Below are 22,289 nucleotides of genomic sequence, written 5' to 3'. Positions count from 1 at the left end.
TGCCACCAGGGAAGTCCCATAATTTCTTAATAGATTCTTAATCAGTGACATGTTTTAGCAAGAATTTACATAGTTTCTCCAAGTTTTCTAGGTTGAGTACTAACTTTTAAAATAATTTTTTTTATTGAGGTATATTTGATTTACAATATTAGTTTTAGGTGTACAACATAGTGATTCAAAATTGTTATGGATTGTACTCCATTTAAAACTATTATAAAATATTGGCCATATTTCATGTGCTGTACAATATATCCTTGTAGGTTATTTATTTTACACATAGTAGTTTTTATCTCTTAATCCCATACCCCTATCTTGCCCTTCCTCCCTTCCCTCTCCCTACTCCCCACTGGTAACCACTAGTTTGTTCTGTATATATGTGAGTCTATTTCTGTTTTGTTATATTCATGCCTTTGTTTTATTTTTTTAGATTCCACATGTAAGTGATAACGAACAGTATTTGTTTTTCTCTGCCTGACATTTCACTAAGCATAACGCCCTCTAGGTCCATCCATGTTGTTGCAAATGGCAAAATGTCACTCTTTATGGCTGAGTAATATTCCATTGTATATATACCACATCTTCTTTATCCATTAATCTGTTGATATACACTTTGGTTGCTTTCATATCTTGGCAATTGTAAATAATGCTGCTATGAACATTGGGGTTCATTTATCTTTTGAATTAGTGTCTTTGTTTTCTTCAGGAAAACTACACCCAGGAATGCAGTTGCTGGATCACATGACAGTTCTATTTTTAGTTTTTTGAGGAGCCTCCATATTATTTTCCACAGTGTCTGCACCAATTTACATTCCCACCAAGTATATGAGGGTTTCTTTTTCTCCACATCCTCACTAACATTGATTATTTGTGGTCTTTTTGATGATAGCCATTCTAAGAGACATGAGGTGATATTGTGGTTTTGATTTGCATTTCCCTGATGATAAGCAATGTTGAGTATCTTTTCATGTGCCTGTTGGCCATTTGTATGTCAAGTTCTGGGTCATTTCTGTATATTGCTGTTAAGGACCATAATATGTTTTGGGGAAATGGGACTGACTAAAATGAAACTTTAAATTTTTTCTTGGTGGACTTTTGAGAGCTGACTACACATCACCTTTCACCAGGTGCAATGATTTGCTTTAAATTATTGAAACAGAGGAGCATTTATAAACTCTATAATATTTAACCCCTAATATATTGTGTTCATTTGTGACTAAAACAGAAGTTATCTGTATTTTATGGTGAATCAAACTTTAATATATCTTAAATGCAAACGATCTTTAATTCTGTAAAAATTATTTAAACAAAGATCTGATTTAAATTTAATTTCCATCTTAGATTTGTGTACAGTATTTATTAGGTAAGCTTTATAATTGGGCTTTATAATTAGGTAAGGTTTTATAACAAAACCCTGCTTATTTCATTTAATGAAAATAATATAGTTTAAGAGAGGTTTTTAGCCATTAATGTTTCTTTAAATAAATTTGTTTATTTTATTTATTTTTGGCTGCTTTGGGTCTTCGTTGCTGCGTGTGGGATTTTCTCTGGTTGTAGTGAGCGGGGGCTACTCTTCATCGCGGTGCGCGGGCTTCCCACTGCTGTGGCTTCTCCTGTTGCAGAGCACGGGCTCTAGAGCGCAGGCTCAGTAGTTGTGGCTCACGGGCTTAGTTGCCCTGCAGCATGTGGGATCTTCCCAGACCAGGGCTCGAACCCGTGTCCCCTGCACCACTGCGCCACCAGGGAAGCCCCTAGCCATTAATGTTTGACTACTACTATAGTTTTCAGAAGAAGCATCTATAGGCTTAAGATACCTATATTGATGCTTATAAAAAAATTGCAAAGAGGCATATTTTCATTACTCTTTAAAAACTTCTATTTATAGAAATTTATTTCTTTTAGGGAAAGTTTACATACATGTATATAGGTGTATATACATTATCTGGAAATTAATAAGTATATATGTGTATATATGTATGTACATATGCATATATGTGCATGTATATATATGTACATACACATTCATACCTTGAATAGGAAAATAACTTTGGTCTAAATTCTCTGCATATTATTAAAATCCCTGACTGAAGTTAAAGTAAAACCAGTTTGAAAAGTGTGTAATCACTGTGAAGGTTTTTAGAGATAATTTAGATGGATTTGTACACACATAAAGTTTAATAATGTTTTAATCTTACAGAATTCTCTGGCAAGGTCTTAAAATGAGGTTCCTTGTGCTCTCAACAGAATTACTACCAAAAACCAAGTGTGGAATATACTGAGTTTTCAGATAGCAGAAAATAAGTTTTTTCACTGCCTTTGTTCCTTTTGATTTCAAATTTTGACCGCTTACAAGCATAAACTATTGTGATTTGGAAGATTCAGTGTCCTAAGCGCATTTTTTTTCTTGGTGCCAGTGGTGTCAGTAGATGGGACCAGTCCACCATGCCTTAGTTTCACATAAATTCTTAACTTGTTTTGCTTTTCTATAAAAGTTATTCTAAACCTTTCTCTTGATTTCTTCATTTAGGATAGTGGTTCTGAACCTGTCTGTTGCTTCCACCTGATAGGTGAGAGTCCCCAGTATGACATTACTACAGTCCAAGCCTAGATATTATAAGGGAGGCTATGTAGACAACAAAGGCTATGTAGATTATGAGTGTTAATTTCTTGTCTAATTGATAGGATGGTTGGAAATCCCTGGTTTAGAGGCACTGAATGTACATAATCCATACTAAAAGCTATTTTGCAAAATGAATTATTTAAAATAATTTAAAATGCATAGAAATATGTACTAAAGCTGTTCTAATCTATGAGACAGATATGAGTGTAAATTGAATTAAAATAAAAATCCATATGGTCAAGAATAAATCGCAAATGATATGAGTGACACATTTTAGTTCATTTAAAACTCTGCCCTTTATCAACATGTAAACATAGTTGGTATTTAAATAACAGTAATTATGCTAATAACATTATGCTAAAACATAAACATTGTTTATGTTGCATTGCCTACTGAGAGTTTAACTACCTATGGTTGAAGAATGACAAAAGATGGCTTTTGAATTTTCCTTAGGGCTCAGTAGTAGAAAGTTATTTTCCTTTATTCTGCCCTGAATACTAAGTATTTGAAGGCAGACATTCCTCCCATCCTCCACCACCACTGGTAGAAGTATACACATTTGATAATAGTGTATACAGTTAATGGGAATGTTACATTGTTTATATATATTTTTTTACCATTGAAACGAAAACATATTTCATGGTCTGGGTATAATTTAAAGGAAACATTCTTATGAAGAACTGATTTCCTTTTTAAACAAAATGCACATGCCTTAAATAGTTCTTCATTTTAATATGATAATATTTGCTCTCATAGCTGTATTCTGGTATGGCTTAATAATCAGCTACATATGAAGTATTTGAGATAACAGTACAGTAGTACTGATTTTATTTTAAGAACCTTAGAAAATATGACTTGTGGGCAAAATAAACACAGAAAGAATGTTTAAAGCGAACTATTCACCTTACTGTTTTAGTTTTTGCTATGCTTTTTTCCATTTTCAGAACCCATGTATCTCATTTGCTACAAGTATTCCAGTGGAGGCTCTTAATTTCCCAAGGCTAGTAGCCGTCTACTGTTTACTTGCTGTGCATGGAATGCCTAGAGAAAGTGACTTCTATAGCTAAATTAATAAAACATAGGAGAGAAAATGCTTAGGCCAATTTATTCATATCCCTCCAATATTACTTCTATAGTCTATAGCTATGTAGATATTAAGAATTTGTTGAGCAATTAACCTAGTTTAAAATGGGATCCAGTTATTCTCAAACTTTTCCATCTCAGGAACCCGTTAACACTCTTAAAAATTATTGAGGAGCCCAGAGAACCTTTATAGGTTATATCTGTTGATCTGTAAGTATTAAAAATTAATTAATGCAAATTTTAAGAATTTTTATGAATTCATTTAAAAGTAAAAATAAACCCATTACAAGTTAACAAATAACATTTTAATTAAAATAACTTTTAAAATTTAGTGAGAAGAGTAGCACTATTTCACATTTAACAAAATGCAAAATCTCTTTAATATCTGACTTATCAAAGACAGCTAGAGTCTCCTTTCTGATAATGAAAAGTGCTTGCTGAAGTTGGCAATTTAGGGAGTCGGTGATGATCTATGTCAAAACAATTTGAAGATAGTCATTGGAGGACAAAGTCAGTGTCTTCTGCGTAGCATTTTATCCTCAGAGTCTGGTACAGTGCTTGGTATATAGTAGGGCCCAGATGATATTCAGTAGGTGATTGAACTATACTGCAGTGGGTTGAGATGTGAATAGAGGGTGAAGACATGGATTCAGGGAGCACAGACACCACCTTCAAGGCACTTGGTTGAGAACAGGAGAGAAATAAGGTCATAACTGGATTCAGAGCAGGATCAGAGAGGTCTTTTAAAAGAGTGTTTCTTTGTGAGGAAACAAAAACAAAAACAGCGGAGAGAAACTGAGAACACAGGAGAGAAAAGGGATGACAGGGGGACCTATGGAGGGTGGGGATGGGTAAGATATGTATCATCTAGCAAAGCATTTCATACTTTAATGAGCATATGAGATCCTAGATCTAGTTAAAATGCAGATTCTGAAACTGTGTGTTTCTAACTAGCACCCAGGCTGCTGGTCTGAGGACCTCACTATGAGTAGGAAGATTCTAGAATCCAGCTGAAGAGGTGAACCTTGGAGGAGGAGTAGATACCTCTTCCATTGAACTGGGAGATCTTGGCTGATGGAACTTTTTTAAGAGAGAATTTTTTTCTCTAATATCCAGTTAGTACCCTTTCCTTTTCTAAATTCCCTTTCTAGTAATTTAGAATTTCAGTGTTCCCACAATGCTTGATTGATAGCATGATACTGAGGTTATGACATAAAATATAGTGATTTTACTATTTAAAAAAAGAGACATTATTAGGATCACTAACAATGGTCTAAATGTCATTGCTTCATAAACAGAGCTCAGACTTTGGTGTTAGACATGGTTTGATTCTTGGCTGCTCTGACTCTGAGTGGTTTTGGGCTGTTAACACCTTAAGTAAAAGTACTTTCATGCAGGTTTTTTTGTGAGAATTACAGATGTAGTACATAAAAGCCAGCACACAAAAAGTGGTGTCTATCATTACCACAATCACTCCACAAGTGCAATAAGCTATATTGAATGTAATTTCAAACTTTGTTTCATGAATCATCAGATTCATCTAATTTTTTAAATAATTTAAATAAGAAGGTGGAATGAACAGATCAAATTTCATTTCTATGCACAAGAGAACTGTGCATATTTCTTCTATAACTCGGACATGGTTTAACTTAAAAAAAAATCTCAAAATAGCTCAAGTTAGCGGACATGCAATTTTAGCAAGGATGACTGGAATTTTGGCCTTTCCTGTAATACTATTATATCCAAGCAATCCAAGCACACTGCTCATTAGAAAACATTTTTATCTGAATCTTTTACCCTTGGGGGCCAAGAATGCTGTTTTTCTTTTTTATAGCTATGTTTATGGAATGTAAATCACCCTGAGCAATTATTTTGACATTTCAAGTTATTATTACTATTCATTCTTCACTTATAGCTATTTGAATTTTGACAAATTTCAATACAGTGACAAAACAAGGTCAGGTACATTCAATATAAGGTTATGGTGTACACCTATTTTAATTTGTTAGATCTACTATGAAGAAAATGAGGATATACAATATTTCACTTTTTACAGTTGGACTTCCTATACTAAGAACAGACCTCTGAGCTCTGGGAATTTTGAGGCAACTGATCATTGCCCAGTGTCTGTGTATGTGTGGGCTGGCTGTATCTCAGGGAGGGAGTCAGCAGCACAGAAGGTAATAGTCCCTTGACTACTTCTATATTGTTGCTTTGAAAACAGCAAGGCAGAATGTCCTCATTTGGCTTTCTTCAGGAAACACATGCAGATGGCAGAGAGGAACTCAGTAGAAGGTTAAGAAATAAATACTGCAATTGAGATAAAAATTAAGTCAACATTCCAGACTATTCCCAGGCACATTTTATCTGAACTTTTTTTTTTAAAATTAATTAATTAATTTATTTATGGCTGTATTGGGTCTTCGTTTCTGTGCGAGGGCTTTCTCTAGTTGTGGCAAGCGGGGGCCACTCTTCATCACGATGCACGGGCCTCTCACCATCGCGGCCTCTCTTGTTGCGGAGCACAGGCTCCAGACGCACAGGCTCAGTAGTTGTGGCTCACGGGCCTAGTTGCTCCGCGGCATGTGGGATCCTCCCTGACCAGGGCTTGAACCTGTGTCCCCTGCACTAGCAGGCAGACTCTCAACCACTGCGCCACCAGGGAAGCCCTTACCTGAACTTTTATTGCCAGTATTCACAGTATTGCAAATAATTAGCTCTGTCTTATCTATTTCATAATCATCGTTGATCTCTTGCACTGGTAGAATATGCGCGGATGGTGGGAGATATTAATATAGCATAAAGCATATTGTAATTTGTAGCGTGCTTTCACATACAAGGTGATGAGGGCGTGCAGAAAGGTCAGCCAAGCTACTTGAAGCCAGTTGTAGTTTAGGTTTGCGGGCCCAGTGTTATTAAGATCCTGCTGGACTTTGCTTTGAAAAGTTGTTCTCATTCTTCTTCTAAATCTTGTAACTGTTAAGTACTACCTTCATAATTCATGCTCCTATTCTCATCATGCTTTTAAGAGCTTTAAGAATTCTAAGCCCAGGGATCCCTTCGAAAGGACCTGACTAGGGCAGGTGCCTTTTGATGCTTATGGTGGGTGCCATGCTGATTTACAACAACTATCCTAACCTGACATTAGATCTAGTCAACAGATACAGCAATAAACATGGAGGATACTGATGTCTGATTCTGAAAAATTTAGTTATGCAAATATTAGTTATTATTAGTTAATATTAGTTTAGTTATGCAAAATTTAGTTTTCTCTACTGCGTTGGCTGAGTATATCGGGATACCAATTAAAAGAAGATCTGAAAATTAATAACTCCTGCTCTTTTGATGTAACATCCAATAAACTTTTCTCTGGCCATAATGGCTTAAAGAACTAAGCACTTCCTTGGCAAAGAATTTTTCTGGCATGAAATATTAACTGTAAAAATTTTTTGGTTGTATAACTTAAAATGAAAGTTTAATTTTACATTGCACTTATTTTGCAAATGATATGAAATTTCTACAAGCCACCAGAAGAGCAAAAAAAATTTTAAGTGTCTCTAAAATTTGAATTAAAGTAAAAATATTCTTAGTATTTTATCAGGTACATATTTGCATTTGACTTTTTTGGGACCAGCACTTGTGTATCTTGGTATCTCCGCTAGCTAGTATAGTGCCTTGGAGACTCAGTAAATGTTTGTTGTTGCTCAATAAATATATGCTGATTAGTTAATTTTCATTTTTCCCCATGTTAATGGTTTAGCTTTCCTAGTCATGAATTTTTATGCAGATATAAATTTGGAGATTAAAAGAAATTCTGGAAGGACTATTCCTATTAAGGTAAAAATTTTCTCTAATTTCTAAGCCAGAATCAGAAAATTCAAAGCATTTTTTGAATAATTAAATTGGTAATTTATTGTGGGTGTTGTCAAGTAAAATTTTTCTTTCAAAATGGTGAAAACCTAGGCTATTGAAGTTTATCAATTTAGGTTTGTTTTTTGTCTTTTTTTAGAAGGACGTTAAGTGTGGCTTTATTATTAACAGTAAAGTAGACACCAGGATAATACAAAACATAAAAAACAGAAACAGAGAGGAACATTACATAATAACAAAAGAGTCTATCCATCCAGAAACATAGTAATCCTAAATGCTTGCACCAAAAAATAGACTTCAAAATATGAAAAGCAAAAAATGATGAAATTGAAAGCAGAAATAGACACATCAAGACCCCTTAATTTAGATTTATTTTTAAATATGTTATAGGAAGATAAAAATTATTGAAAATTTGGCCATGGTATAATTATTAGTAAGATTTTAGAAAGTGAAATGATGGGTAAATAACATTCTTCTGGCCTATTCCACCAATAGGAGAATAAAGTCAGTTCATAAATGCATATGATACCCAGGTGTCTCTTGGGTATTCCTAAGTCTTTGATCTTTTGGAGTTACATCTCCTTTAATTTTCAAATAGAATGCCTTGAATGAGTATTCTAGCTTCCCCAAATATCTCCAAGGATTTTTAAGAGTATATGTATCTCCAGCCTTCTCTGGTTCAATTGTATGCTTCTGCTGAATTGTCAATTTCTCTTTCAGTCTCTCAACTATGACAGACACTGATCTTTCCCAGGTAGCACTTTGCCTCATGTAGGACATTACCGTACCCTTCAAAGCACCACTAACATAAAGCTGTGTATCCAGCTTTACCAAAGGTCTCCGTACGTCAGGAGAGAATTAGAATATAACAATGTCCACCACTACCTTAAATCTATACTTTGAATATAACTATTTCTCGAATCTAAGGCAAAAGAGTTAAACCTTTTGCAGGTTTATCCAGCTTCCTAGCCTTTCTGCCCTACATCAGAGTCCACCCTGTACTCGTTTGTTGGAGAAAACACCTTTCATAAATATTTCACAGGGCCAACTTCCATCCTACTTTAAGAATATTCCACTCACTACCTACAGGAGTTGGTTTCTCTCTAGGACATATTAGACATCCTTAGACACAAGAATGCACACAGGGGGACTTCCCTGGTGACGCAGTGGTTAAGATTCCGCCTGCCAATGCAGGGGACATGGGTTCAAGCCCTAGTCCGGGAAGATCCCACACGCCGCAGAGCAACTAAGCCTGTGCACCACAACTACTGAGCCTGTGCTCTAGAGCCCACGAGCCACAACTACTGAGCCCACGTGCCACAACTACTGAAGCCCACGCGCCTAGAATCTGTGCTCCACAACAAGAGAAGCCACCACAATGAGAAGCCCACGCACCGCAATGAAGAGTGGCCCCCGCTCACTGAAACTAGAGAAAGCCCACGTGCAGCAATGAAGACCCAATGCAGCCAAAAATTAATTAATTAATTAATTTAAGAAAAAAGAATGCACACAGGAGTACATTTTCCACGGTTTGAGTTGTGATGAAAGTGGTGGGATGGTGATGAATACTTCTAGCAGAACAATACAGGATGGCTGTTGGCATAACAAATTCTGTCTACGTTGAGGTTTCTGGGCCAGTAGGAAGTAAACTTACTTCTCCTGATGCCTTTTGATCTCCTCTGGGTTCCTTTTGGGTAAAACACAAGATCTCCCAAGGTCAAACAATTATTCTCAGGGATTGGACAATCTAAGTGCATATCATGGGAAGGAAACACATCTCTAAAGCCAACATATCTTGCAAAGAATTTTTCCTGATTGTAGTAAACAGCCTTTTACATTTTACACAGCAAAGTTGCAAGCCCTTTTCCCCTATATTCTTCTTATTATTTAGATCATGACCAGAGGTCTATCTCTGCAAAAATAAAATGGAGCCTATTATAATACTTCTTCAAATAACAAAGCCATATATAGCCCTGATCATTACCTTTATTTATTCAAAGATCCAGCGGAAGAAGATATATGACATGTGTAATCTATGGGGATGTTTGCATGTCTGTGTTTGTGTGTGTGTGTGTGTGTGTGTGTGTGTGTGTGTGTGTGTATGTGTATAGCCTTGACCCATATCAAAGTCTTAGGCAGGGCTTCTCACCCCAATCTCCCCTACGCCCCAATTACTTATCTAAGCAGAAATGGAGCAGTGGATAGATGACTTCTCTCCCTGTTCCTAGAAAACCCCAGTGTCATGGATTTTTTTTTTTTTTAAACTTCAGTTACATAGGATTGAAATTGGCCTGACTGGTCTATGTCTGTCTACAAGCGTCTATAGTAGAGTGTCCACGGATGGACAATTCCTAGTCCAAGAACTCCTGGTAGACTGATGGTTTACGTCAGAGACCATCTGGTTTTGTTCATGATCCTTGTGAGCATTCTAAATTGACCTCTAGGACTTCCCTGGTGGTGCAGTGGTTAAGAATCCGCCTGCCAATGCAGGGGACATGGGTTCGAGCCCTGGTCCAGGAAGATCCCACATGGCGCAGAGCAACTAAGCCCGTGTGCCACAACTACTGAGCCTGCGCTCTAGAGCCCACGAACCACAACTACTGAGCCCGCATGCCACAACTACTGAAGCCCACGCACCTAGAGCTAGTGCTCTGCAACAAAAGAAGCCAACACAATGAGAAGGCTGTGCGCCACAACGAAGAGTAGCCCCTGCTCGCAGCAACTAGAGAAAAACCCGCGCTCAGCAACAAAGACCAAATGCAGCCAAAAATAAATAAATAAATAAATTAATTAAAAACATAAATTGCTGTTGTTTAAAACAAATAAATAAACAAACAAACTGACCCCTACATTCAAGGAAATCCCTTTGCTTTGTTTCATAAAGAACCTTCTGAAGGAGGTGGGACCAAAGCTGGCCTCTTCTGTGGTTATTTCCAACCTTTGAGGGAACACCTGACTCTCTGTGTAGACTATTTCATGGCTGTGCTGGAACTCTGAAGAATAGACAAAGGCTTCAGTTCTTTCCTTTTTTTCTTTTTTTAAAGGTAGAATATTTATTTATTTATTTAGGCTGCGCTGGGTCTTAGTTGCGGCACTTGGGATCTTCATTGCAGCATGCAGACTTCTTAGTTGTGGCATGTGGACTCTTAGTTGCAGCATGCATGCGGGATCTAGTTCCCCGACCAGGAATGAACCTGGGCTCCCTGCATTGGGAGCGCAGAGTCTTACCCACTGGACCACCAAGGAAGACCCAAGGGGTTCATTTCATAGCTGTTTTGTAAGGTCTCTTCACTCTGCATGATGGTGAGCATGAGATGTGCTAGAGATCACTTTGATCTCACTACTGATGCCCAGACAACTACTAGGGCTAAATCTAGGAGCACAACTTAGGCCTCTTATTCCCCGGGCCAGTCCATTTTGTAGTTTTGGAAACCTTTCCTTTTTGAAGCTAATATTTTTTCGCTATCCACCCACTATTCACAAAATAGGAAGAATGAAGGGGTTATTTTTAAAAATGTAGTTTGAATTTTTAGAAGTTTCTTATAATATATGGCTGTTTCCTCCCTGCAAAAATAAAATGAAATCTTTTATACTTCAAAATATAAATAAAAATGGCTATTACAATTCTAAGTTAATAACACAGTAAATGCTGTGCTTCATTTTTTTTCCTGTTTGTTTTAGCAGAACAAGTTGAACAGACAGTAATGTTGTTGCTCTTTTCAAGTAAACTTAATGAGAGCTCAGGTAGAACTTCTGTGCCAAAACATAAAAACACTAAACAGAAAGAAAATGTTTTAGAGAAAACAGGGCTTGACTATTCTTTGATTATCATTACTAAATATATCCTTTTAGGGAAAATACAGAGTTCATTTTACTCATTTCACTAGGTTGCAGGAAGAGAAGTTTGGTAAACAGACATTCTCTCTTCCTTCTTACCCAGAAGCCCCAGTAGTTTATTTTAAAGATAATTTTAGGGTAAGTCCTTTTGATCTTATTGCTATCACTTAGAGAATTATAGTGTGGTTTTGCAAATCTGGCTAGAATGCAGGACCTTAACAACAAAAAAACCCCAACAAAAACCAAAGTCTTAGATTCTCTGTTAAATCATTTGAGTTCAACGATAGGAAACTCTTGTACATGCTGAAAAAATGAAACAAAACAAAAAACCCCAAAGCCTTAAGATCTTTACAGTAGGAAGAAAATAACCAACTACTCTTCAAATTATGGGGTTGGTCCCATGTTTTGAAAGTTACCATCTCTACTGGTCTCTTAATAAGCTGTCTGTGCACACAGGGGGAAGGTCAATAAGAACCAAGGGCTTCTATCTAGACTATCCCATCTCGTCTAGCAGATTCAGAAGATGTGTTTAGGACCCCTGCCTTCATCCACTGGGCAAGGCACTCATTATCATCATCTTAAGGCTGTACTGAAAACTTCCTCAGTATTTGTCTGCCTTTTGGGGGAGTGATATAATACGGGATTCACCTAGAATATTTTCCCTTTCTGCTTCCTGCACATCTACATTCCTCCCTCTTACCTTCATTTCTTAAATATTGTCTGTAACATCGTGGCTACTTTTTTCTCCCTGGCTTCCATTTCCAAATGTAGGATTAAACCTACCTTTCTGAATATCATTATGTAAGTACTGACAACATCCGTAATCCTTTAATTACCAACACTGAAGGATGTATTTTTGTGGGCAAAGATGGGATAATTAGAACTTTATCATTATATATATATATTTTCTGTTTACATGAACTTTTATTTTTTTCCAGCTTTATTGAGACATATAACATATATTGACATATAACGTTGTGTAAGCTTAAGGTGTACAACATGATGATTTGATACACGTGTAATTGCGAAATGATTACAATAAGGTTAGTTAACACTTCCATCACCTTACATAATTACCATTTCTTCTTTTTTTGTGGTTATAACATTTAAGTTATACTCTTGGTAACTTTCAAGTATATAATAAAGTATTGTTAACTATAGTTACCATGTTGTACATTAGATTCCCCAGAACTTATTCATCTTAAATCTGGAAGTTTGTATCCTTTGACCATCTTTCCATTTCCACCAGTCCCTGCCCCTGGCAATCACCATTCTAGTCTCTATTTCTATGAGTTTGGCGTTTTAAGACCATATATATATATATATATATATATATACACACATATATATATATATACATAATATATGTGTATATTTTCTTTATCCATTTATCCATTGATGGACACTTTGGTTATTTCCATGTCTTGGCTACTGTGAATGTTGCTGCAATGAATATGGGGTTGCAGATACCTCTTCAAGATAGTGACTTCATTTCCTTCAAATATACATTCAGAAATGGAATTACTGGATTACATGGTAGTTCAATTTTTAATTTTTTGAGGAACCGCCATACTATTTTCAATATTAGCTGTATCAATTTACATTCCCACCAACAGTGCACAGGGTTCCCTTTTCCCAGCATTCTTGCCAACACTTATCTCTTGTCTGATGATAGCCGTTCTAACAGGTGTAGGATGATCTCTCATTGTGATTTGGATATGCATTTCCCTGATGATTAGTGATGCTGAGCATCTTTTCATGTGCCTGTTGGCCATTTGTATGTCTTCTTTAGAAAAATGTCTATTTTTTAAATCAGATTTTTGTGTGTGCTGTTGAGTTGTATGAATTACTTATATATTTCAAATATTAACCTCTTATCAAATAGATGGTTTGCAGATACTTTTTCCATCTACATTCTGTAGATTACCTTTTCATTTTGTTGATTGTTTCCTTTGCTGTGCAGAAGCTTTTTAGTTTGATGTAGTCCCACTGGCTTATTTTTGCTTTTGTTGCCTGTACTTCCGGTGTCATCCAAAAATCATTGTCAAGACCAGTGTCAAGCAGTTTTCTCCCTATTTTTTTTCTAGGAGTTTTACGGTTTCAGGTATTACAATTAATTTATTTCCTGTTAGTTTCTGTGAACGGTATAAAATAGGGGTCCAATTTCATTCTTTAGCATGTGAATATCTGGTTTTCCCAACACCATTTACTGAAGAGACTGTACTTTCCTAATATGTATTCTTGGCTCCCATGTCAAATATTAGTTGACTATATATTTGTGAGTTTACTTCTGGGCTCTTGATTCTCTTTCATTGGTCTATGTGTCTGTATTCATACTAGTATCATACTATTTAGATTACTACAGCTTTGTAATAAAATTTGAAATCAGAAAGTGTGATACCTCCAGTTTTGCTCTTCTTTCTCAAGATTGCTTTGACTATGCAGGGTCTTTTGTGGTTCTGTACACATTTGTCGATTGTTTTTTCTATTGCTGTGGAAAATGCCATTGGAATTTTAATAGGGATTGCACTGAATCTATAGATGACTTTGGGTAACGTGGACATTTTAACAATGTTAATTCTAATCCATGAACAATGGATATCTTTTCATTTAGAATTTGTGTCTTCTTTAATTTCTTTCATCAGTCTCTTATAATTTTCAGTATACAGATCTTTAACCTCCTTGGTTAAATCTATTTCTAAGTATTTTATTGTTTTATAAATAGGATTATTTTCTTTCTTTTTCAGGTAGTTTGTTGTTAGTGTATAGAAATGCAAATAATTTTTGTATGTCGATTTTGTATCCACAACTTTACTGAATTCTTTTATTGGTTATAAGCTTTTTGGTGGATTCTTCAGAATTTTCTCTATATAAGATCCTATCATCTGCAAACAGAGAAAATGTCATTATATTGAATATATTTTTTCATCTACCTTCTAGGAGTGATTCCTCCTGTTAATAAATGTGTTTTATAAGCATGAGAAATACACCGGCCATTCGGATGTTGGCTATCTGAATCCATGAGGGTTGACATTTTTATGAACCATATTCAACCAGAGTATAAAACTCAGTTATTTTATGAGAAGTGTTTCCACTGTACCTGTCTCTTCTTGCAATTCTTTCCAGCCACAAAGTCCCTTCATTCTTATAATCTTTGCCCCAGGCATCATCCAGCCCAGTGCTTCCCTGCCCCTTCCTCTTTCATAACACAGAGTAACTCCTTTCCCCCAATTCACCTAACTCCTCTCTACTCTACCCCACACACTTGTTTAAAAAAACTTGGGTACCTCTACTGAACCAAAGCACTAATCAATGAAGCCAGTCTCTCCCTGTAGAGCAGTGGTTCTCAACTGGTGGTGATTTGGCCCCCAGGAGACATTTGGCAATGTCTGGAGACATTTTTGATTGTCACATCTACAGGGGTGCTACTAGCATCTAGTGGGTGGAGGCCAGGGACGCTGCTAAATATCCTACAATGCACAAGACAATCCCTTATGACAAAGAATTATCCAGCCCAGATTGTCAGTAGTATACCTGTTGAGAAATCCTACTGTAAAGAAATTCTTGTATTAGCTTCAGTAATCATTGGTATTTTCTACTCTGCTCCTACCAATGTTTTATTACTTCTGTGCATTAAGAGTTATATATTTTATACCCATACGCACACCAGTCAATAATCAATTGTTGAACACCAGATACATGTCAGGTAGAGTTAGGCACTTCTAAATTGCTCATAGTTCTATGAGGAAAACAGACAATATAATACCTCGTGATTGAAGGGGCTACGATTACATAAAGAAAAGGTACCTGGGCTTCCCTGGTGGCGCAGTGGTTAAGAATACACCTGCCAATGTAAGGGACACAGGTTCGAGCCCTGATCCGGGAAGATCCCACATGTCGCGGAGCAACTAAGCCCTTGCGCCACAACTGCTGAGCCTGTGCCCTAGAGCCCACAAGCCACAACTACTGAGCCCGCATGCCACAACTACTGAAGCCCATGTGCCTAGAGCCTGTGCTCCACAACAAGAGAAGCCACCACAATGAGAAGCCCGCACACCGCAATGAAGAGCAGCCCCTGCTCGCTGCAACTAGGGAAAGCCCACGCACAGCAAGGAAGACTCAACACAGCCAATAAATAAATTAAAAAAAAAAAAAATGCGGTACCTAATGTAGCCCAGGATGATCTGCAAAGATATTTTGAAGGATTCTGAGAAGGAAGAGGCCTGAATTGAGCCTGGAAGAATACGCAGGAGAAAGCCAGGCAAAGAAAGGGAGAGAAGTATGTTTCTCACAAAGGGAAAAACATGGGTCAAGACACATGGTTAGAGAAGAGGGCAGCAGCAAGTCCTGAAGGATGTCAGTGTGCTGGCAACAATCAGGTGGCCCTTAAGCTGGCAACTGGGAGTCCTTGAAGGAGAAGTTAATTGGGTAGAATGATAAGATTTAATTTTAGAAAGGTCATATAATTTCTGAAATCCGGCTGAGAGCTAATGAGGGCCTGAACTAAAGTAGAAATGAGGATGAGTAAGAGGGGCCAATTGGACTGGTATTGAGGAGACAGAAAGGACAGGACTGGGGATGGGGTGGACATGGAGGTAAGAGATGAGGAAGTCCAGCATGACCCCCAAATTTCAGGTGTGGTACCATTTACAAGTCAGGGAAGGCAAGGGGAAGTTTGTGGGATGAGATAGAAAGTCAATTTTGGATGTATCTTTGTGTCATACAAATGTTTTCATTTATAAAAGTAGTATACATGTCTCTTACCAAAAAACTGTAGAAGAGAGAGAAGTATGAAATGTCCATTCAACCAGTGTTAAACTTTGGATGGAGTTTCGTTTTGTTTTGTTTTGGCTGTGCTGCGTGGCTTGCAGGATCTCAGTTCCCTGACCAGGGACTGAACTCCCGCCACATCAGTGAAAGCCCCCAATCCTAACCACTAGGCCACGAGGGAACTCCCATATTTTGGGAGGGAGTGGAGTTTTTTCCAATTTGTTCTATGTGGAAAATTATGCATTTTAAAAATACAATCATAGTGGGATGAACTGGGAGATTGGGATTGACATATATACACAAATATATGTAAAATAGATAACTAATGAGAACCTGCTGTAGAGCACAGGGAACTCTACTTCACTTTGCTGTACAGTAGAAACTAACACAACATTGTAAAACAACTATACCCCAATTAAAAAAAAATGCAATCACAAATTTGGGTGCTTTATAGATGTTTTTTCCCCACTTCGTAATATATTTTTAAACATCTCTCTGTGTCATTGAACATCCTTTTACATTTTTATTGACTGCACAATATCTCACTCTATGGAAGAACCATAATTTACTCCACCATCCCTATTGTTTAGATTGCTTCGAGATTCTCATTTCTAGCAAATCATGTGTAATGCCATCACAGGTTGAGTCCTCCAGAAACTGACAGAAATGCCACTTGAAACATAAGATACTTATTAGGGATTGACCCCAGGGAAGTGAAGAGGGAAGGAACAGCAATGGGCAAGGGAGATGTTGAACTATGACAGAGGCTGACAGCTTCAACAGACCTCATATCTATAGAAAGGGCCCATCAGAGTTGTCCTGAATTGGGTGGAAATGACTGGGCTTTTATAACCTCATTCAGTCACCAGACAAGGGCTGCTCTGGCAGGGGCATGACCTCAGGTGAGGCTGCGCTCTGTGGCCGAGGTAGACTTCCAAAGGGAGGTTTGGCCAGTGCATCTCTGTGTCCACTGCAGATGCTCATTGCGTGCATATATCTTCACTCATATCCTTAGGATAAATTCCCAGAAGTAGAATTGCTGCAGTAGAACGTGGGCATTTTAAAAACTTTTACTATTTATTACCAAATTACCTTCCAGAAAGATGGGTCACTTTCTCCTACCAACAGTTCAGTTCATCTCTAATATATAAGAACATGACAATTGTACTGTTTTATGTTTTTAAATATTGAAAGGCACCTCAAATTCTTTTGGAAAATAAATAATATCTGTGATGTTTTGTTATTGTGAATTTCATTTTTTAACTCCTAAGGCAGGTTACCTTTCTCTATAGAGCTGTATAAATCTTTCCAAAAGGATAAAACACTCTAATGACTGAGGGTAAGACACAAAGAACTGGATTTGGGTCTTGTGAGCTGCAAATCTGCAACACTAAAGAGACAGAAATGGCTGGTGCTTGAGCTGACTTGAAACAGAATTTGCAGTACCCTATAGCTCTTTCCATGTGAGTATCTGAGCAAATAAATGAAATTCCCACTTATTAGGAAAAATCCATATTTGACACACTACTGTTAGAGAGAGACGAACGGGAAATAACCATCATTTATTAAGTGCCTGCTCCATGCCAAGCAATGCCCTTGGCTTTTACATACACCATCATATTTAATTCTCACAAGAACCCTTTGAAGTAGTTATTATCGCCACATTTTTCAGGTGAGGAAATTGAAGCTCAGAGAAGTTGGTAACTTGGTAAACCTTAGTCATACAGGTTCCCAAGCCTGTGCACTTCTTGCCATCCTGGGCTGCTGCCCCCAAAGCTGTAAGTCAAGTGACACAGCAGTAGCTTTAAATGGTATAGTATATATATATAAAACAACTGTAGTAACAGTAACTCTCATGAAGCTTGCAGAATGTCTGTCTTTCTACTGGGTTGGAAGTCCATAGGATTCACTGTCTAAAATTTTTAAATTAAAATTTTTAAATTACACATATAATGTGCTCACTAAATATTTAATAGAACAGGTCTTAAATAGCCAGAAAGAAATTTCTTCCTAGTTTCGTTTATCCTTTCATCCTCATTTTGGGTTTGTCCTGATCATGGTGTCGTCAGGAGGCAAAGAGATGATCCAGTCAATGGTTTCCCACTTTAGCAGGAACAACTGTGAGCTCTTCTAAACAGACCCACTGATTACAGACAACGCCAGTGAAAAAAGGGTTGGATGAAAATAAACATAACAAATAAACACCATCCTCTAGAAGTCACCCCAGTCGGGAAGGATGCTGGTGAAATCTTTATTCAGAAGTGTAAATGAGTTTAATCCAGCCTTTAGATCTAACTTCTAGGTAACAGGAAATAGTGAGGGAAGAGAAATATGTTGAAGACACCGCAAAGAAGCCATAAGACAAGTCTAGAAGTCTGCCTGGTTTCTTTTTAAGAAGATAATGTCATTCTAAAAAGGGGGAGGGGGTAGAGTGGGAGAGAAGGAGGAGGCTATACTAGGCTAAAAAAAAAAGAGGTAACCGAATGCAATGTGTGGTTATTGTTTGAATTTCTGGTCTAAGTCAGCTGTAAAAGACATTTTGGAATCCATTGGAGGAATTTGAGTCTGGACTGGGCATATATTAATACTAAGTAATTAAGGTTAGCTTTAGTTAGGTGTGAAAATGGTAATATGGTTATGTAGAAAAGCGTTCTTTAAAGAACGAGATGTATATTATAATACTTAGAGATGAAATATCTATCTTTAAGTAGGAAATATGTATATTTTCAGCAGAAAATGTGATGAGGTAAATAAGGCAAAACTGGGTTTTCGCTATCCATTACACTAGTCTCTCTGCTCTTGACATCGTTTTGCATCATAAAGAGGATCAACGGGAGCGGGGGGGGGGGGGGGAAAGGGATGGCTTCCTTTACCGGGGTAAGAACCGATCTTTATCTTCTTCCAACAGTGACAACATCAACGTGTGGCCCGGATAGGGCTTCAGGATCATGAAGCGAGATTCCAGGGAGCCTAGACAGACGAGCAGGTTCCTTTCCGGAGATCTGATTTCTGTGGGAAAAGAACCCGCGTAAGGCAACCCTTGAGCCTCCGGCCCTCCAGTCCTGTGCATCTACCCAGGCCCCCTGCGGATGGTGAATAACCCGTCACCTTACTGCCCCCTAAGTGTTCCCAGGCCACGCAGGGTGGCGGGCGTGACGCTCAGGGTGAGGGCGGGAGAATGCTGGGTTCCCCTCCTCTCCGACCCTTCGCGGAGGGATGGGGCCTGAGTGGCAGGTATCTTCCACCTCACCCACCTGGAAGCGAAGCGGAGAGGGGCTGGCCCAGGCTGGGGGAAATGCGCCGCACATGCCAAGGCCACTACCCTCACCTGCCGCCAGGAGAGCTCCGGCCGCGGCAGGGGGCGGAGACCCGGGAGTGCGGACGTCCTCACCTGGCGGCGGGGCGGGCGCGCGGCGGACTCCGCCGGAGAGGGGGCGGCGCGCTGCGAAGTCGGGCCGCCGGTGAGGGCGGTGGGCCGGGCCGCGCTCCACCGCGGGGGACGTTTCTTGGCTGGGAAAAGGTGCAATTGTGAGCAGCTATTCCTGGTATGTCAGGCGGGCCGGGCGGCCGCGAGCCCTGGGGGCGCCGCTTCCCGGGGCCCCGGCAGAGGGAAGGCGGCCAGGCGGCCGGAGGCGGGAAGGATGCGGACAGGATGCGGGCGCGGGGGCGCATCTCCTCTGGGCGGGGCCGCGGTCCGGCGGGCGGTGCGGGAGCGGGTGCGTGGCCCGGGCCACGGCCTCCTGGCGGACGGTGGCATCCCCTGGGCCAGACTGTCCGACCACAAGGGCCGCTGCGGCCGGGAGCCCCCGGGCGCGGCGGGGGGTAGGGTGGGGAGGACGGAAGCGGCGGCTGGGAGGCCGGGAGTGGGCGGCGGGGGTGCGCGGGGGCGGGGCATCCCGGGAGGGCGGCGGCCGCGCAGCCACTTTTGAAGTCCAAACAGTCCTCGGGGCTGGTGCCGCGCGCCGCCTCTGGTAGTCCTCTCCGCCTCCCGCGCTCTGCTTGGGTCTCCGCGGCGTGTTCAGGAGTTTAGAGAAAGCCACGGCTTTAAGTTCTCGTGGGTTCGAAACTTCACCGAACTGCAGGGCGCAACAAAGGGTCGGAGAGCCTGGGCGTCTTGCAGCCGGAGAGAGGCCGGAGCAGTCGCACTCCCGCCTTTCCGCGCACCCACTATGTCTCTCTCTCCCCCTCTCCCCCTAGTTCTGGAAGTGATGGAGGAGGCGGAGGCCGACTGCGCCCTAGCGTTCGCCGAGGCCCAGAGATGGGTGGAGGTGAGTGCCTTTACTCCTCTTCTTTCCGCACGACTTGGCGGCCTCGCGGCTGCTTTCAGCCGCCTCCCGGACCTTAGCTGGCGCAGCGCCTCAGGCTGGTTCGCTCAGCAGTTTGGGGGACTTTGCGAGTTCTGCGCCTCCTATGATTTAACGTCCAGCGAAGCTTAGCGCTGCCCTCCCCCTCGACGGTCTCGCTGGCTTCCCCGGAGCTCCTCTGCCAGGACAGAGTCGAGAGCTTGGCCCCGCGGGTTTGGGGACCGCGCATCTCTGTGGACCAGCCCACGTCCGCGCCAGGACGCCTGGGATGTCCCTGCTGGGCAGAGACGGCCCAGGGTCCTCGGGTGCGTTTCTTTGGGGTGGCTAGAAGTGGAAATGCCTGAAACATACCTGCTTGGGCAGCGTATTGTGTGTTGTGTGGGAGGGCGGAAGGAGGAGGTTAGACACCTGTGGCGCACCTGGAGAGATGCTTTCTCCGAGGCAGCTTCCGGAGCCCAGGGTGTGTGAGTCAAGGCGCGTACGTTTTCCAAAGTCGGCATTGATAAGACCAAGATATCCTGAAATCACTCACTCAAGGGTTGTTAGTTTCCCAGCTGTGCCTCAGGGAGGAGATCTTCCATTCCCCTCCTTGCCGTTAAAAAGGAGATGGTCTCTTGGAAATTCCTTGATCAACGCATTAGGGTTACGTTTGTCTGCAGAAAGTTAACACCAGGACTTCTAGCCGTTTTATTATTGGATGAAAAAGATGACTTTTATAATGATGCTAAAGAAGTCTTACCAGCAGATGTGAATCAGGAACCAAAAGTATTGCCTTTATCAGCCTTGCAGTCATTTAAGGGTTATTGATGCCACGTGCTGGTCTACTCAACGTATTTAAAAATTCAAATTAGGATTAAAGGTTATTCCATGGAAAAACAATATATTCAAGAATCCCAGAGCAAACAGTATTTTAAAACAATTCATTTCTCTTTAAAGAAATAAATTATGTATGTGGAAAAAAAGATAAACTTTAAATGTTATGTTTTTCACGCTAAAGGAAAGTGAATGTATCATTACCCACTAGACAGTGGCAGGAGGTGGAGACGGGGGGGCGTCTAAGAAATTAGCTTTGCCATCTTTTTGTACTGGAACTTGAGCTGGTTTGAAGGTGACTTAGAACGGTGTGAGGGGAGGGCGTGGGGAGGTTGGGAGAAGAATAAACAGTGTATTCTGAATTGAAATGAGAGTGGAAAAATTCCAGCAATGTAGTTAAGAGAAATAACTTCCCCCATTCATAAACCTTGAAAAGTCAAGGCTTCCAAAGGTAATTTTCCATTAGCAGTATGTGTACTGCATAATTTTAGAAATCAAACTTGCCCTTCTGTGTTTGAATGTTGGGACGGAGAGAGGGAGAAGGGAAGAAATATAGGGATACTTTCTTGGCCATACAGGGCTCCTTGTATCTGCAAGTTCTGTATTTGCTTCAGGGAATCTGTGAATATGGATGATTTCACATCCTTTCGTTTTTCAGTATACAGATTTTTGAAATCTAAACATTCCTTTTTTTTTTGTGATAGCTTGCTTATAATTGGAGACTTCTGTGAGAAATTTGTATCTAATAAACTCTGGGGAGGTGTGTTGTGATAAAAGATACCCCATGTGTTTGGTAAATGGGCTCATCTTCCCACCCCCATCCAACTCCACCTAAAAGTGTTTGTCAGCAATGATTTGGCAACTCTGTAAAGTGCTTTGTTCATCATTAGCAGAAAGCCAAATCTTTCTAAAGTCTTTGCCATATAATTTTAATATGGTTAACTCTTATGAAATTAAAATTAAGTGACTTTTTCCCCCTAGTGCCACAGGGAGCG

At 39.8% G+C, this 22,289-nt stretch overlaps 2 protein-coding genes across 17 annotated transcripts in view; one reads left to right on the top strand and one right to left on the bottom strand.

Annotated features, from left to right (window-relative positions):
* Positions 1-17,720: 17,720 nt before the first annotated feature.
* LOC130705605 (WW domain-binding protein 11-like) lies at positions 17,721-20,191 on the bottom strand. The gene is made up of 3 exons (XM_057532808.1): positions 19,569-20,191; positions 19,051-19,186; positions 17,721-17,953 (listed from the first exon to the last, which is right to left on the bottom strand). Exons 1-2 carry the CDS (start codon positions 19,847-19,849, stop codon positions 19,069-19,071), a joined length of 399 nt encoding a protein of 132 aa, XP_057388791.1. The 5' UTR covers positions 19,850-20,191; the 3' UTR covers positions 17,721-17,953; positions 19,051-19,068.
* LMO7 (LIM domain 7) overlaps positions 20,131-22,289 on the top strand; it is a 199,087-nt gene continuing 196,928 nt past the window's right edge. For 15 of the 16 annotated variants that reach the window (XM_057532803.1, XM_057532804.1, XM_057532802.1 and 12 more), the window contains exon 1: positions 20,375-20,445. In XM_057532803.1, coding sequence (XP_057388786.1) covers positions 20,386-20,445 — 60 coding nt within the window. In that variant the 5' untranslated portion in view covers positions 20,375-20,385. Of the gene's footprint in view, positions 20,446-22,289 lie in introns of all 16 variants that reach the window. The other variant, XM_057532795.1, reaches the window with a different exon arrangement.

This window comes from Balaenoptera acutorostrata, chromosome 18, assembly GCF_949987535.1.
Source record: "Balaenoptera acutorostrata chromosome 18, mBalAcu1.1, whole genome shotgun sequence".
Lineage (NCBI taxonomy): Eukaryota > Metazoa > Chordata > Mammalia > Artiodactyla > Balaenopteridae > Balaenoptera > Balaenoptera acutorostrata.
Note: the sequence above shows the minus strand (reverse complement) of the source record. Positions and strands in the feature narration are given on the sequence as shown.

What these genes read in the sequence shown, in the direction of transcription:
- LOC130705605 (XM_057532808.1), bottom strand. Translation starts at nt 19,849, where the DNA reads ATGCGCCCCCGCGCCCGCATCCTGTCCGCATCCTTCCCGCCTCCGGCC. An exon ending in CGCGCCCGCCCCGCCGCCAG is followed by an intron (nt 19,187 to 19,568) that starts GTGAGGACGTCC and finishes CTTTTCCCACAG; the next exon opens with AAATCAGATCTCCGGAAAGG.